This window comes from Danio rerio, chromosome 21, assembly GCF_052040795.2.
Source record: "Danio rerio strain M-AB ecotype USA chromosome 21, GRCz13ab, whole genome shotgun sequence".
In the NCBI taxonomy this organism is placed as follows: Eukaryota; Metazoa; Chordata; class Actinopteri; order Cypriniformes; family Danionidae; genus Danio; species Danio rerio.
Window position 1 is genome coordinate 34,790,724 of NC_141041.1, and position 17,500 is coordinate 34,808,223.

The following is a 17,500-nucleotide window of genomic DNA, read 5'->3' on the forward strand; positions in this document are numbered from 1 at the left end:
CACAGCACGTGAGATTGTTTGTGGGAGTGTTGACAGTTTATGCGCGCACACAACGAGAAGTAGGAAATGTGTAGGGCGAGAGGAGATTTTCCAGTACAGTTAATTAATCACATATGATTGGTTATTAGGCGGAAAAAGTGGGTCATAGTTTATTTTTATGGTCCATTTGATGAATTAAGTTACATTGCCAACTAATTCTCATTAGATTATAAGTAGACTGTTTGGTTGGGGTTAGGGTTAGTGTAAGTTGACATGTACTTGAAAAGTTTCTTATAGTCAGTTAAATGTCTGTATCAACAGATCAACAGATATTAAAGCAGTCTCAATAGATATTAAACAGTCTACTAATACTCAAACAGACCATCAAAATAAAGTGTTACCAAAAAGTGTTAAAGGATGATAATAATAAAGCCACCAAATATACTTGAGGGGCCATTACAATACCTTGGCGGCCTGCCCAAGTAAAGTCTATGTGTGGGAAGCACTGGACAGTTATGCAGTATGTTACCATATTTTAAAGTTGCACTGTGAAAATTACTGTATATAGTACAGTAAAGATATACATTTAATTCTATAAATACATATACAGCAAGATAAACGGTGCTGTAAATGTAAATATAGTATTTTTGCTGTAACTGATTTACAGTAAATTACTGGCAAACTGCTGCCAGTAAGTTAATGTAAATTCTATTAGAAATAGTTATCAGTGAATGTTGTCAGTTGCATCACTAGTCTGTTGCATCATGCCTACAAAAAGGGTCTTAATATTTTAAAAATATTATTCTTATCTGCAATTTTTGACATCATTTTAACAATAAAGTTTTGCAAATTTATATTCATGTGCTATTAAAGTGATGAAGATGTTTTCTTTATTTGCTGGTGTTTTTTCTATGCATGTGTTTGCTGTGCAATAAGCTCTCTCTTGCACCATACAAAAGAACAATCTTAACATCTGTTTAATGCCGACTTTAAGCCATTCAAATATTACTACAGGGTTTGTTTAAAGGTGCTATATAAGCAATTGAGCGGCACGGTGGCTCAGTGGTTAGCACTGTCACCTCACAGCAAGAAGGTTGCTGGTTTGAGTCTCGGCTGGGTCAGTTGGCATTTTTGTGTGTAGTTTGCATGTTCTCTGCGTGTTTGTATGGGTTTCTTTCGGGTGCTCCGGTTTCCCCCACAGTCCAAAAACATGCGCTATGGGTGAATTGGGTAAACTAAATAGGCTGTAGTGTGTGAATGAGTATTTATGGGTCTTTCTCAGGACTGGGTTGCAGCTGGAAGGGCATGCGTTTCATAAAACCATGTGCCAGAATGGTTGGCGGTTCATTCTGCTGTGACAACCTCTGAAAAGGAAATTGAATGAACGTATAAATATGTAGCATTCAAAAACCTTATTAGTGACACTGGGGGCCATTTAGTGACCTGCAGCAAGTTTACTCAAATTTGTGCAGTTAAAATTTGAATAACATAGAATTGTTATTATATACAACCACTTTAACCTGACATCTCCAGCAACCCGAGACTTTCTTTGGTATGCACTTGCCACTTGTCAGTTATACAGTATATTTCAATACTATTCAATGCATTTTGGTAATTAAACATTATGTACCATAGAACTGCAGCATTTATTTTACCTTTAGGTTCTCTAAAGGTTCTTTTTCACTATAAAAAAAACTTAAATTGCTCTATGTGTGTGTGTGTGTGTGTGTGTGTGTGTGTGTGTATGTTGAATTATTTTTTTTTAATTATTTACTGTTAAAATGTGTGAAGGTCATTTGACCAATGGGAACATTTCAGCATCTCAAGTGGTGTACCACATATCAGGGGCCTCATGTATTAACGGCGCATACGCACAAAAACTTTGCGTATGCAAGATTTTACACTCATGTTTGGATTTACTAACGATGAAATGAACGTAAGAATGTGCGTTGGTCCACAGCAACTTCATGCCTGGCGTACGTGCATTTCTTGTGTGTGTTTGTTTTATTTCCATTGGCGACTCCTAGAGGCAATCGTGTTAAATCGCACACTACAAAGTATATTTGAGCCGTGCAATGGCAGCTGTATGAGACGGGATCATCTGCTTGTCTAGCAGGTATATGAGTTTTCCATACCATACAGTTGACCATCCAAAGCGCAATTTGCAGCGATCGCCGGTTTTCCCAATGTAATAGGAGCGATCAACTGCACGCAAATTGCTATAAAGGCGCCATTTGAAGACGAATATGCATACGTAAATCAGAAACATTTCCATTTAGTAAATGTGCAAATAATATGTGATGCTCAAATGCGCTTAACATAATACACACACTTATTAATGATTCCTACTTGTCTTCCTCGTGATGAAGAGTAGGCAAAATCTGATATGTAATAGGAAAAAAAAGAAAAATGAGTTAAGACGCTGGATTCGAACCAGGTTTATGAATGATAGTGTCAAAACATGTTGCCATGTACTTTATGAGCTATACCACTCTGTCTGATGACTTCTTCACTATAACTATAAGTTCATTCTACTGAGGTGTCCAATGAGACCCCACTGCGTTACCACGTCAGCTAAACTCTCCCACTCCCCATTGAAGTTAATATTTGTATTACACTATTAACAATTTTTGTAAATTACAGTATTTAACTGTAATATGTACTTTCTTTTACTGTAGGACAGCAGTGCTTCCCACAGGTTTGAAATTTACTTGGGGTGGTAGCTGGATTAAAACACACCTTTTACCCATGGCACATGGTTACTCAAAAGTGACAAAAAAGTGATTTTAGCAATATTTTTATTTATTATACACTGTTTCCTTTCAATGGGTGGAAGTTTTTTTTTTAACTGTTGAAATAAAAAAAGAAACCCACAATTTGTTTTACCTATATTCTATTCAGGAGCAATGTGCACCAACTGACAAGTCAAATCTGCTGCTGACATTTTTACAGTATTGCCAATGCCAAAGCATCTTAAAAATGCGTAAAATATGTATTATATAAACATCATCTAATTAAAAATATACAGCAAATTAGAAATGAATGACACAAAAAATATATAAATATCTATAGAATAAAAATCTCTAAAAAGTATAATAATTACAAGAATGAAAAGTGTAGATTATTTAAATAATGCACTAATAAAACCATTTCTAATGGTGTACATATATTTTGCAGCCCATTAAGATGTAATTTCACATTCACACTGAAAGCTGCAAGAGCGTCAAAGTAGCAGGATGTCATTCACATTAGAGGGTGTCGAAGAGAGTTGAAATTGAGTCAACTTTATGGTAATGAGATATGACGTTCAGAGGCAAGCAATCAGAATGTAGAAGTCCACCGCTTGAGAGGAGTTTAGAGAACACAGACCCGTGAACTTTGGTTCTGACCACAGTTGTTCCCAAGGGTTTAATTATTGCGGTCGCCGGATTTCCAATATTTACAATGTTTTCTAACAGGAACATGCAATAAATAAGTTACTGGCGAATTACTGATGTGCAGTAATGTTTTATATATATATAGGTGAAATGAAGGTTAACTGCAGGAATGTAACTGATATGCTGCAACGGCCCCTTTAAATACGAGATCAATGTAGCGAATTTTGATGATCTCGATGCCGAGCTGAAGGCAGACAGCATTGTCGCCAGGGCGGCCAGAGTGACCTTGGACGCTCTCACCGCTTTCGGTGTGAACGCACAGTAAGTCTTCTCTGAGTATTTACTGTTAAAATGTGTGAAGGTCATTTGACCAATGGGAACATTTCAGCATCTCAAGTGGTGTACCACATATCAGGGGCCTCATGTATTAACGGCGCATACGCACAAAAACTTTGCGTATGCAAGATTTTACACTCATGTTTGGATTTACTAACGATGAAATGAACGTAAGAATGTGCGTTGGTCCACAGCAACTTCATGCCTGGCGTACGTGCATTTCTTGTGTGTGTTTGTTTTATTTCCATTGGCGACTCCTAGAGGCAATCGTGTTAAATCGCACACTACAAAGTATATTTGAGCCGTGCAATGGCAGCTGTATGAGACGGGATCATCTGCTTGTCTAGCAGGTATATGAGTTTTCCATACCATACAGTTGACCATCCAAAGCGCAATTTGCAGCGATCGCCGGTTTTCCCAATGTAATAGGAGCGATCAACTGCACGCAAATTGCTATAAAGGCGCCATTTGAAGACGAATATGCATACGTAAATCAGAAACATTTCCATTTAGTAAATGTGCAAATAATATGTGATGCTCAAATGCGCTTAACATAATACACACACTTATTAATGATTCCTACTTGTCTTCCTCGTGATGAAGAGTAGGCAAAATCTGATATGTAATAGGAAAAAAAAGAAAAATGAGTTAAGACGCTGGATTCGAACCAGGTTTATGAATGATAGTGTCAAAACATGTTGCCATGTACTTTATGAGCTATACCACTCTGTCTGATGACTTCTTCACTATAACTATAAGTTCATTCTACTGAGGTGTCCAATGAGACCCCACTGCGTTACCACGTCAGCTAAACTCTCCCACTCTATTTTTTTTTTCTTTTGTTATTAATTCCGAAGAACAAACTTGCAAATAGCACTGCTTTTCTCCAGTCTACCTCCAATAGATGCACTTTTAATTCACACTCTCTTCAATGTTTCTCTTTTTGCTTGCCTTTGCCATTGCTTCTTCCTTTGGTTTTGCCAAAGTAGAGTCATTAGCATATTTATCCGGGGGAGGAGGCAGGAAGAGGTTATGCGCTTGTGCATGTTGCGCTCAGTTTCACGTTAATTCGGAAGTACAAAGAGAATGTGCTTGTGATACGGTGTACGCAGTGTTTCATACATCTAAATTTTTTGCTGTGTACACACATTTACAGCTTTGTGCGTACGCAATGTTTTAGTATGATTTCAACGCAAGTCTTCGTACATGACGCCCCAGGTCACCCACAAAGAAGGTGACAAGGCCTCTCACACTAGCACTGATGTCATGCCATGTGAACATTTCCTATGCACCTGCTGCAATATACACCTGAGCCCATCTTCCCCATTTACATAACTGATTTAAGTATACAAAGCACTTAAGCAATTTAACGTGTTTGCTTCGGTGCATCTGCTTACCTGCAGAGTTTTCATCATCAAGAAAACTAAATTTGGTCTGTTAAAGTGAAAATAAGGCACGTAAAGCATAATGATAGTCTAAAAATTTGTTTCACTTTAAATAGGCTTATGACGATATCAAATTTTCTTATTGTAATTGATCCTGCGCTAAGCCCACCCTCCTTAGTTAGTATTGTTACGCCTGTCAAGCTTTCGTGCCTGGCATGTCTATTACAATATGCATGTGCCGGTGTCAGACATTGCCAGGGATATAATTAGTCATTTTTGGCAAAAAGGTGAGATATCCAAGAAAGCCAGACAAAAAAGGACTGCATTATGCACAACAGGGGTATTTTCACGACATAATAGGCAACCTATTAGAAAATAATTTAATCAAAATTGAAGCTAGGTTAGCCTAGCCGCCTCATACGCTGACCAATCAACAGTTTAGTGGATGCCCAGCAGGAGAGGTGAAATTGAAAATAATCTAATGATAACTAACTAAACAGGGATTCGCATTCGGGACGCCCTGACGTGCTACTGCACCATGTGTCGGCGCGCTAACCACTAGGCTATAGCGCCGACACTCTTTTTAAGCTAAAAAGCCTGGCAGACTTATTGTTGAGCAATGAAATATACCGTTACAAACCGACGAGGAAACACTCATGAACAGTGCTTCTACATCATTCATTCATAAAAAAAAAATAGCCCATAAAAGGAAATTGATGGCTTTGTGCAAAATATTAGCATCATTGACCCATGACAATGTACAATACCTATAACTGTCAGTATGTTTGTGTGCTCTTTATCCAGTTTCTATTCTAATTTGCAGTTAGTGGAAGATATAAATAAATTGAAATGCAATGGTTTTGTTCTATTGATATCTAATTTCAAATATTTGAATATGATTGCTATTAGTATGACTACTATGGCGAAGGCTTATACGGAGCAGTGCTCTAAATATCGAGCGTGTGGCTTAGCGAAGGGTCAATTAATTGCTGAAACTTGTATCATGGAACGGTATAATCACAAATTGACCTGAGCTGCAAAAGAAGGTTACTTTGACATGTATAATAACCAAAAAACATTGAATACATTGCTTTATTGTTTATACATGATTCAAATGATAAAAGAGCCCCTGTTATGAGATTTTGAAAATGACATTCCATGCAGTGTGTAACAAAGCTCTAAGTGAAGTGAAATATGCAGCTGAGGCTTAAATCTGAAAGTGCGGCGTGTATAAAACTATTGATTGATCTATAAGAGTCGACTCATAGTGGTTCGAATGAATCATCAAGGTAACAAGTCTTTAGTTATGCCAGCGTGACGTCAATACGGAACCAAGTGTGCCGCAAGCCTGCGTTTGAGTGAAGGTCTCGGCCGTTAGATCGCCCCGTGGGGGCTGGCTGCAGTACAACTCATAAAGCCTGCCTCCTCCGTGTTAATGAAGGAGACTTGAGCCCAAATAAAAAAATTATTACACTTGCAATAAAATGTCCCGAAAGATGGTTCTGGTCGATTAAGGCACTGGTTATTGTGCTGAAATAGGTGCAGTAAACAGTTTGTTTTTAGCAGTAATTTAATGCTGGGCGTGTCATCGTGATTGACAGTTGTGATCGACAGTTTCTCAAAGCAGCGCGTCTGGGCTTCGGCAGAAGACTGAAGTGTTATTATTCGATTTCTGTGTTATTTTACCATGACAAAATGAGTTCAGCAGTAAACTACAGTTTCTGACATACATGATCCTGGTGAACCACTGTTTATTCGCTAAGGTCAGGGCTTTTTTCGGGCTTTATTAGTTTGCTGATACACGTAAGCCTAGCCACCCAGATAGCAAAATACACTCGGGCCAGTTCCAGCTAGATTCTCGCCTGCCGGAGACTTACCCCTCAGAGCTCAGACTGACTACCTCTGCTGGACCTACTCCGGATGCCTGGACTCACTGCCCGATTCCAGCCTGAGTCAATCGAGCCAGATGCAGCGGCAGAGCGAGCCGGCGCTGCCGCATGCGAGGCGGAATCAGCCTGCGACGCCGCGAGTAGGTTATGCGCTGCGGCCCGGAGCTGGCGCGATTGAATATATAAAACCCTCATATTTGTTAACGTTATTACATCCATTTGTGTTGATATGACAGCAAACGCATGCTGAGAAGTTCGGGGGGCGTGGTTGATTTTACATAAAGCGTTTGGTTGGAAGCTCGACTCCGCTCATTTTCGCGGCTCCTCCTCTGGCTAAATCAGACAGTCCTTCTGCGCATGTCAAGGCTCCAATTTCAGCAGTCTTTTGCGACAAAGTTTGTGCCCGTCAAGCAGGCGTTTTGCCCTCAAGGCGTTCAATGGGAAAAGGGGCTGTCGCGTCGTCCATATTTTTTACAGTCATTGTACGGATCTCAAACCCCACCCATTTGCTGTGCGCACAGGAGGGGTTTGGGAGCAATTGAATCACTGAACGATTCATATGGGAGTTGCTGGGATATTAGGTAAAATAAATGCATATTATAAGGCAATGAAAGTGTTTTTGACCTTGCAATGTTGGAGACCCCCAAAACCAAAATATGACCCTTTTTAATGCATAATAGGGGCTTTTTAAACCAAATTAAGTCAAATAAGAATGATGAAGTAACACTTAACAATAAATTAATAAATGTTCATTAATGGAATCTCTCAAAGGGGGGCGGGGGGAATCTCCCAAGGACTACCTAAAACCTTTTCTAGAAATATCCCATTTCTCCTCCTGCCAGGACCATGCACTCATTTCTATACGCTGACCTGAACATTGCCTGCAGAGTTTTGCAGTTTCTGCACTGGGTGCTGGTGTCAAATGGATCATCTATGACTTTTTATCCCACTGAGGTTTACCTCCACCGCCACTCCCCGCAATGAGAGAGCCATTGTCACCAGAGCAACATGGCAGATCATCGCCCAAGAAGAGAAGCTCTGTAGCCCTTCTGACCTGAGGGAGTCATTGTGGAGTATAAGGGATTATCGGAAGGGATTATCCTGTCCACTTCCCCATCGCTGAGAGTGAACTTTTTAAAAATGGAACCTGGGAACAATGTAATGGATTTTGATATGGAGGATTGACTGAATTATTCCCGTGCCTGCTGGTTCCATCCAGCGGTGACTGTTTTGTGGCTCCACTAGTTTTGTCCAGCAATCACTCTCCTGTGCTCCCATTGGTGCCACCAAGACCTTCTCCTCTGCTGCTTTAATAATTTATCCCTGATCTGCTAGTTTCTGACGTGCCAGTGCAGGTGCCTGAGCAGTCTGTTTCCCCCATCCATGCAGTCAGTCCACCAGCCCTGTCTCACCCTCAGCCCACACCGTTACGTGGAAAGTGTTCCAGTCGCCAGCACTTTCCAATCAGATGTGTCCTTCATCTCTGCCTCCTACGTTTGATGTAATCATTTCACTGTAGCCTTTCACCCCACCAGGCTTCCACGTTCCTCTAGCTCTGCCTAGGTCTGTCTTTACCTTCCTATTCCTGTAGACTTTAATTGTCTTTCTATACCTCGTCATTCTTTTCCACTCAAACCTCTGTCACTTCAGCTCATCGCAGGCTTCCGGCTCCACATCTTCGCCTCAGTCAGATGACCTGTCGACTACACCTTAGCCCTCCAGATCTTCAGGTTTCCGCCTCCTCCTCAGACTCCACCTCTATTGGTTACGCCTTCTCCATGGCTCCTCCCACCCTCCATTCCACATGAGCTATCATCCTGACTGTCTCCTGATCTCTGTCATGCTCCTGCTCCAGCTTCCCTCCTAGCTCCTGTGTGATCTGTCACATGAACCGTCTGTTTTATTTCTTTTGTTTCCCTAGTTTTCCTCTGTTCAGCACATGTTTCAGTGTGGCTGGTTAATATTTTGCCAGCTTTTGATGTTAGTCTTCTGTTGGTGTTCATATTTCTGAATTTCTTTTGTAATACTTTTGGACTATTAAACCTTTTTGTGTTTTTTTGATAAGTTGTAAACTTGTTCCTTCCTCCTTGTTCCTCACGCGATGTAAGAGTTTGGTGGAATTTGATTTGAATTGAGCCGTTTTAAAAACAGGATGTGTGTTATTGTTGGCACTGCATCACAAACTGAGAATATTTAGTTTTTCATAATATTTTAAACATCTTTAGACCATTTTTTTCTAAAAAAAGAAAAAAAAACAGAATAGAGAATACAGAATTGAGGTTTCCAACAGATTTTGTGATTTCACATGTGGATTACTATAGAAATGCAATCAGCAACTGAATCACAGACAAGTCAAGATGTAGCATATCAAATATTGACAAATATTTCACGTGTGAACATTTTGCCTTCATTTTTGGCCATTTGTTTGTTTTTGCAAAACCCGTTGCAGAGTAAAACTTGTGCAGTAGGAATTTGCTATTAAGTTTCCTGCTGGGAGGATGGTAACAATTAAGGTGATAAAAACACTAATAATATAACACTGTAAATTGCAATATCCAATTGTATCATAATTGTAAAAATATTATACAAGTTACATACCATACATCATAATATTGTCTAAGTTTACTTAATCAATATCAATATCAGACTAATTCAAACCAATTGATTCTTGTGTTTAATGATAGAATTTTAGTAAGACAAAATAATATCGTTTGCCATTTTATAATTTATCAGTGATAACAAAGAATTAAAAGACCATTTTATTTAATTTTTAAAGATTTTATTAACATTAACATTTTTTCTTTTGTTTTTTTCTTTTAACTTTAAAAGTTGTAATAATTGTGTTGTTTTCTTCTTATTATTATTATTTAAATATTTAAATAATTATAAATAATTTTAAGTAATTCTTATTAAAATTTTAGCTAACTAGCGTACATTTTAAATTAGCTATTTTTGGCTTACCAGTATTGTCAAGAAAACTAGAATGAAATGGCAATGAGATGAAGCACAACTGTAATGTTAAGTGGACACTGACAAGGGAGTGCGGAACCAAATGCAGGTTTAAAAATGGTCAGGCAAGCAGCAGTCAACACAGAAGCAAACAGAAGTATATGGGCAATTCCAGAGTCTTGGACATATAACAGGCGGATGGTCAAAAGGCAGGCAGCAGACAGGGTAAAACAAACAAAACAAAGCAAGGTTCAAAACAAAAACGTAAAAGACAAGGCAAGGAAAATGCGTTGTAATGTTCACAAACAGTATAACAAGACTCAGCACTGAAGTGTATGTGTGTGCTGAATGAATAGTCCTAATGAGTAGCTTCAGCTGTGTCTGTCTGCAATCATGGGAATCTAGGCCAGGTGTGTGAGTGGTGCATGACTGGATCTTGTAGTCCATATATTGGTGGATTTGTAGTTCTATGCAATACAGTGTGTTTACCAGCTATCTGCACAGGCTGGATTGCTGGTGATCGTGACAACAACTCAAATAAATCTGTAAACTAAAATTAAGAGCTACTCTCCTGTTCATCACCACATTTATTTATATTATGCTGATGTGATTTTTGCCACAATCTGATTCATTCATTCATTCATTTATTTTCCTTTGGCTTAGTCCCTTTATTAACCAGGGGTCGCCACAGGGGTTCACCTGCAGCGCATGTCTTTGGACTGTGGGGAAAACCGGAGCACTTGGAGAAAACCCACGCGAACACCAGGAGAACATGCAAACTCCACACAGAAACACCAATTGACTCAGCAGGGGACCAGAAAATATAATTAAACCATAAGAATAATACAGATTTGTTTATATTTTTCCTCCATTCTAGCCTGTGAAACAGACTGTGTAGTAAACAACATTGCAGCAATTTGCGTCATTCTTCATCATAAATATAAAAAAAACTGTCCTTTAGGGTTTGTTTAATCAGATGAATCATATTGATGGACATTAAAGGACCCCAGCTCTTACCTTGCCAGTGGGATTTCTAAAAATAGACACGTGGTCTACTCTACACAATCCTTCAAACACAATAGAAACATTAATGACCCACGCCTTTCATCAATTCACCTCAAAGCAAAGCATGAATTGGCCCTGTGAAGGCCAATATCAGGCAGACCCGGATCATTTCCATGTGTCTGATCTGCAGTCACGACCCTATTCAGGGTTATGCAGTGATTCACGCAAACAAACCGATGCTTCATTCCACTCTGATGCTTTTTACCAAACCACTTCACTCACAGCCTTTCACCATCTTAAACAAGCCCTATGAATGTGTATCTGTTTGATGAGGATTATCTTGCTGGAATTGCAAGTCCCTTTCATTAAACAAACCCTATATATATTTTTTCCCCTGGCTAAAATCTATTTTTAAAATATGCTAAGTGTATTGTGTTACTGTAAGTTTCAATAAAATATATTATTGACATTAAACATAAATTTAATCATATAGCAACATATATTTCTAAATGTATTTCAGGGTCAAGAAAATACATGACTAGCTACTAAACATGATTATAGCACATATTACTTGTATTCAATAACACAATATTTTACATATATTTTTGTTATTTTAACAGTGAGGCCACAAAAATATCATTTCGGTTTACATTTCGATTGTTCATCATCCATATTTGACTATTTACATTATTAATATTATGACTATTTATTAAGTATACAGTAATAATGACACGGTCATTTTTGTTTATATTACTATTGTTGTATTACTACATGAATGAGTCAGTCAGTTGTGAACATTTGACATTTTTCCAACACAGTGCTTTACCACATATCAACCAGCAGAGGTCCTCATCGAGCTCTGATATAGAAAGCTTCGAGTAACGAACATTTTTCCGGTACAAGTCGAGTCGAGTTGAGCGGTTCAGTGGTTCAGGAAGCTTCATTTCACTATGACTACTTAACCATGAAATCTTGACTGAAAACCAATAGATAACATTATTTGTTGTTTGATAATTAACTAAGATATAGATACTCCTATATATATATATATATATATATATATATATATATATATATATATATATATATATATATATATATATATATATATATGAAGAGAGAGAGAGAGAGAGAGAGAGAGAGAGAGAGAGAGAGAATTTGCTCTCTTGAATAATAACCAAAAAACAAATCAGGTTTTACATTTACAGGCTCAAAAAGTAATTGTTTTTTGTTTGAAAAAACAATTGAAATTGTTTTTTGAAAAAAATACATTCATTAGGTACATTCGTTATTCATCTAATATAATTATGTCAGCTACAAAGAACTTTTTATGAAGAATATAAATAATAGATTTGCATAATTTGAGACTGACGAGCTAAACTCCCAAAAAAATGCTGTGAGGTAGAAGAACTATTGCCTTTAAAACAAAAAGCATCACATTCCAATTTAAAAGACTCTTCTGAAACTGATCTTTTAATAATGAATGAGCCAAAAAGACTCATTAATCAGTCTAATGAGATTAAGTTAATAATTTACATTCAAATTAACATAATTCACTCTCACTAAAGTCTGCACAAGACATTACTTTTGGTCACATTTGACTTTTTGTTTGGAATGACACAAAGAACTCAATTTCAGTGTATTTCAGGGGTTTCATTTCAATTGTTTGCTTTTTTAAAACTTGAGACTTACAAGGAAATTGTGTGTGTGTGTGTGTAGGTGGTCCTGGTATTCATAACATAGTGGAGACCTAAAATGTCCCCTCAAGTATTGCAATATTAGCAATTTTTGACCTTGTAGGGACTATTTTGATGAATAGTCCCTACAAGGAGAACAGTATTTAAAAATATAAATGAAATGTTTGCTGGGGGTTGGGTTTAGTGGTAGGGTTGAGGACAGAGTATACAATCTGTACACTATAAACCTTAATACATCAATGGGAATCACCTATAAGACATGAAAATTCAATATAAGTGTGCATACGCATCTTTTTATTTGTGTGTCAGTGTTGTAGGAAATATGCTTTCCATAAGAATGGAAAACAAAGGAAAAATAGTCAGATGTTTAACCAATCAGCAACACCGTGCACTTGAACTGAAGTATTTTGGATTATTTTGATTAAAAACAATGTAATATGTGACTCACTTACTACAAAGGGCAAAAAATTATTAAATATTTAAATTAAAATTATTGAATCCATCTTAATTGGCAGCTCATTATGACTGTGAAAATGAGTTACAAAGGCTTGTGTGAATGACATCAGAGCGATGCAGGCCATGGAGAGCACCCGGACGCTATTCAGCCTCAAGGACAGTCAGAGAAGTTGGGTGAGACACTGATTGTGGAATTAAATTCCAAAATAAAGACAAACTCTTTGAACCAGTGATTTCCTTTTCATGTCTTGGGGGAATGATTTAAATTATGCACAATCCCTCAATGAAACCCAAGCCCCACTCTAAGAGTAAAAGCTATATGTCTGCTTTTAGAAGTGAGATGCTTTTAAATAGCATGTTCCTTAAAGCACCCTTCAGGGGTAAACAAGGTAGAAAGCTGAATCTTTTCAAAACGATTACCACCCAAGTGACAGGTTGTGTATTTTGTGTGTGTGTGTGTAAAAAAGGCATAGTGTGCGCCTGGTTAAATACCAAATACTAAAAAGCCACATAAACATGCAGCACTTTGCACAGGAACTAGAATTTTACTCATGTCATGCATACTGTATGTACGACACTGCAGTTTTCTTGCATGCAACAGGCCTCTTGTTTACCGCTTCTCATCAAACACAGATAAGAGGACGCGACGATTGGTGGGTTTGTGGGAGATGGAAAGGAAAAGAGCAGACAGTACTCACCGAGCACGAAGGGCGCTAATGGTAGACTTGTCAACCCTGCATTTGAAGAGAAAAGACAAGAAAGCATTCAGGATCAAGGAACAAACTCGGATGGCTGTAATTTGCTTGGCTCGACCCGTCAGCTGACCAGGCAGGATGAAAGGAGCAAATGGGGTTAAAAATAAGGATATTTCTGTAATGCAATCGTCCCCCGTATGAGAGCTTAATGCTCAATTAATGTTGACATGCGGGAAAGGTCAGTCACCAGCACTGACTAGCCACAGTATCACATCAGAACAGAACAGGGTTGAGTTAGGGGAAGGGTGTGGCTGCTTATTTTTATCCTTTTTAGCTTGTTTTTGATTGTTATTTCACACGTTTCTGTGTCACACACACACACAGAGAGAGAGAGAGAGAGAGAGAGAGAGAGAGAGAGAGAGAGAGAGAGAGAGAGAGAGAGAGAGAGAGAGAGAGAGAGAGAGTTTCCTCTCATCATTTAGGTTGTGCTATTATTTTTAGACTTGTTAGCTTTAAAGCATTATTAGATTATCCTTAATTCCTTTTTTCTTGACTTCTTTTCTGGTTTAATTATGCTGATCAGTTTGTTGTTGTTCATTTAAAAGTGAGTATGTTTAAAGAAAAGAAACAGGAATAACTCTAATTATTTAGTTGCATTTAAAATCGATAGACATAAACCAAAATAGACTATTAAATGGACCCAAAGCATACAAAAATTCAAATTCTGTCATTACGTCATGCTCTACGTTTCTTTCTTTAACCCTTTAACTGCCCCACGAAGAAAAAAAATGTTTGGATTGCTTTTCTTAACTTCTAATGTCGCTAGAGAACACGCTCTATGCTTTTTTTAAACACATCCCATCATTTTTAAAACATAAACCTCAACCAAATGGTTGACATGTTGGTTTTTGGTAAAAGTACCAGATTTAACACATATACTATGAAAAATCTGAAAATCTGAAGTGTAAGACCAATTTATTTAAAAACATAATTAAAATCTACTTTTAAATTTGGTATTTTGGACTGGTGCCAGTGACTAGACCTTATTTCAGCTTCATCCGTGTCTGTCTCTATCACTGACGGCTGTTTATCTGTCGTAACACAGGAGAAACAGAAACATACGACGGATCGGTGGGCGAGGAGAAGCAGCTCATTTGCATTTAAAGCCACTGACTACAAAAACCACTACATTGTCCTCTGACAACAAAATGGGCAAAGTCTACATTATACAATACTCTATCTGATGGGTGTTTTGAGCTGAAAATTCTTCTTGAAAACTTGAAAGTCTTATCTTACATCTTGTAAAAGGGGTAAAATAGGTTTCATAAAGATAGTTTATGTTTTGCAATAACATTGCTGTAAACCCTAAAATGGTTGAACAGAATTCATGTAAGATTTAGTCATATTTACAAAAAAATGCTCAAACATTTGCCTCATTTCCCTAAACTTGGAGATTATTTTTAATGTGTTAAATAAGGAGGGCTTCTTTAATAAAAGTTATCTTTGACATTTCTAACCATGGGAGCAGTTCTGTGCACCCCTTCATGAGGGCACTGCTGTCAGCTCCTGTTACTGCAAGTAACTGCAGTTATTGTGTCTCATTTTCTTTATCACACCAGACCAATTTCCTTAAACTCGCAGTGACAGGGAAAGGAACATCCCATTTCATGAGACGATTTTGTGAGATATTTTGTGCATTTCATACATTTTAAGAGAGAACTTAAAGTGTTCCTATTATGCTTTTTTGGTTATTACTTTAGTGTATGATGAAGCTTTCTGTCAAAGTATAAAAGGTCTATAAAAAGTGCTTGATTCGTGAAGTTATTGTCTCCCAAAACAAAGAACAGATTCTTAAATATCACAACTGAGTTCTCAGTAAATCCAGCAGTACTTTCTGTTGTAGGTTTGTGATATATATGCATAATACCTGCCTATTTGGTCTTCACTGGATGCATTGACCCTACTTCACATTCATTATACATAGCTGAGGCCCAGGGGCACTGGTGGCCAGTATGGGCCCTATGACAGCATTTTGTGAGTGTTGCGGACAGAAATAAAGAGTGTGGGGATGGATGTCGTGAACAAAATTGAAAAGCAGGTGCTGAAAGTGAAGGGATTGGATGAAAGTGAAGAGGGGGTGTGGAGGCGTGACATTCAGGACGAAAGGGTTGGAGGCTTTTGTGTAATTCGGTTGACCCCTAATAGTATTTCTACGGGCCCCAAATTGACATTTGAATTTTCAAAAAAATAGTTTGTTTTGTGGTGTCGAAAGCAAAACCTAATTTTCCCACTACCAAGAATGAGAACACATGCTTGAATTGATACAATAAATCTGATGCCTTTGTTACTGTTTGTATCCCTGAGTATTCAAGTGCTGAGGAATCCTGCAAAGCTGAAATTTAAATATGGAAATGGTGGTTTTGTTTCCAGCATGTGCTGTAAGCAGTACACCAATCCAATTAGGCTAACTGACCAGAGTAGACTAGGCTCTCAGATATGAGTGGTTTAAAGAGAATGAATCCTCAAATGAACCACTTTAGACACTGAGAGCAAAGAGTATATGTTCTAGTACATTAAAACATCATCAAAAAAAAGAATTTACTTTTCATTTGTTCACTCTTAATAGCTTCCAAACATTGATGAGTTCATTTCATCTGCTGAAAACAAAAAATGTGGTCCTTACATAAAAAAGCTAGAAGTTATTTACATAAAAATTACTTCGGAAAACAACGGCTACTGATTTACAAATTGCATGAACCAGAAATTGCTGCAGAGTTTCAAAATAATGATGCATTACCAACTTAAATGGAATGGAGTTTCACTTTTCTGCTCCTCCTCTCATCTTTCACTTGCAGCAAACTAAGAGGTGGAAGGGTGTGACTAAGCTAATTTTATCTAACAAGCTGGCATCATCAAAGAAGGATAGTCAAAATCGGGGCATTTTTGAGTGTCTAAAGTGTCCAAATCTACACTCATTGGCCACTTTATTAGGTACATCTGTCCAGCTGTTCGTTAACGCACATTTCTAATCAGCCAATCACAACTCATTACATTTAGGAATGTAGACATGGTCAAGACGATCTGCTGCAGTTTAATCCGAGCATCAGAATGGGGAAGAAAGGTGATTTAAGTGACTTTGAACATGGCGTGGTTGTTGGTGCCAGACGGCCTCATCTAAGTATTTCAGAAACTGCTGATCTACAGGGATTTTCACGCACAACCATCTCTAAAATTTACAGAGAATGGTCTGTAAAAAAGAAAATATCCAGTGAGCGGCAGTTTTTTGAGCTCAAATGCCTTGTTGATGGGCAGAGGAGAAAAGCTAGACTGGTTCCAGCTGATAGAAAAGCAACAGTAACTCAAATAACCACTCATTACAACTGAGGTATGCAGAAGAGTATATCTGAACGCAGAACACGTCCAACCTTGAGGAGGATGGGCTACAGCAGCAGAAGACCAGAAACACCAGAAGGCTTCAATTCACACAGGCTCACCAAAATTGGATAATAGAATATTGGAAAAACGTTGTCTGGTCTGATGGAGTCATGACATGGGCTGCGTTCGAAACCGCATAATTCCATACTGTACAGTATGCTAAAATCAGTTTGCGAGCCGAGTATAAAATATAGAATTCGAAAATCAGTGTGCGAGAAATACCTGGCATGACTTACTACTTGCGGCGAGATTCTGAAGTGCGTATCCCATGCATGCTGCGTTATCCCATGATGCCCC

General features: G+C 38.0%; 1 protein-coding gene and 1 long non-coding RNA gene across 2 annotated transcripts in view; one reads left to right on the plus strand and one right to left on the minus strand.

Moving 5' to 3' along the window:
• The window catches only part of rap1gap2b (RAP1 GTPase activating protein 2b), a gene marked incomplete at its 5' end in the record, with an annotated part of 125,081 nt that overhangs the window by 102,378 nt on the left and 5,203 nt on the right, over positions 1-17,500 (minus strand). Inside the window, 1 exon segment of the mRNA NM_001423699.2 lies at positions 13,772-13,807. Within this exon segment, the coding sequence (NP_001410628.2) occupies positions 13,772-13,807 (36 nt within the window).
• Positions 231-9,745, plus strand: LOC147838893 (uncharacterized). Its single transcript, XR_015520471.1, has 4 exons — positions 231-1,770; positions 3,718-4,852; positions 5,326-6,396; positions 7,444-9,745. It is a non-coding gene; the product is annotated as an uncharacterized LOC147838893 (long non-coding RNA).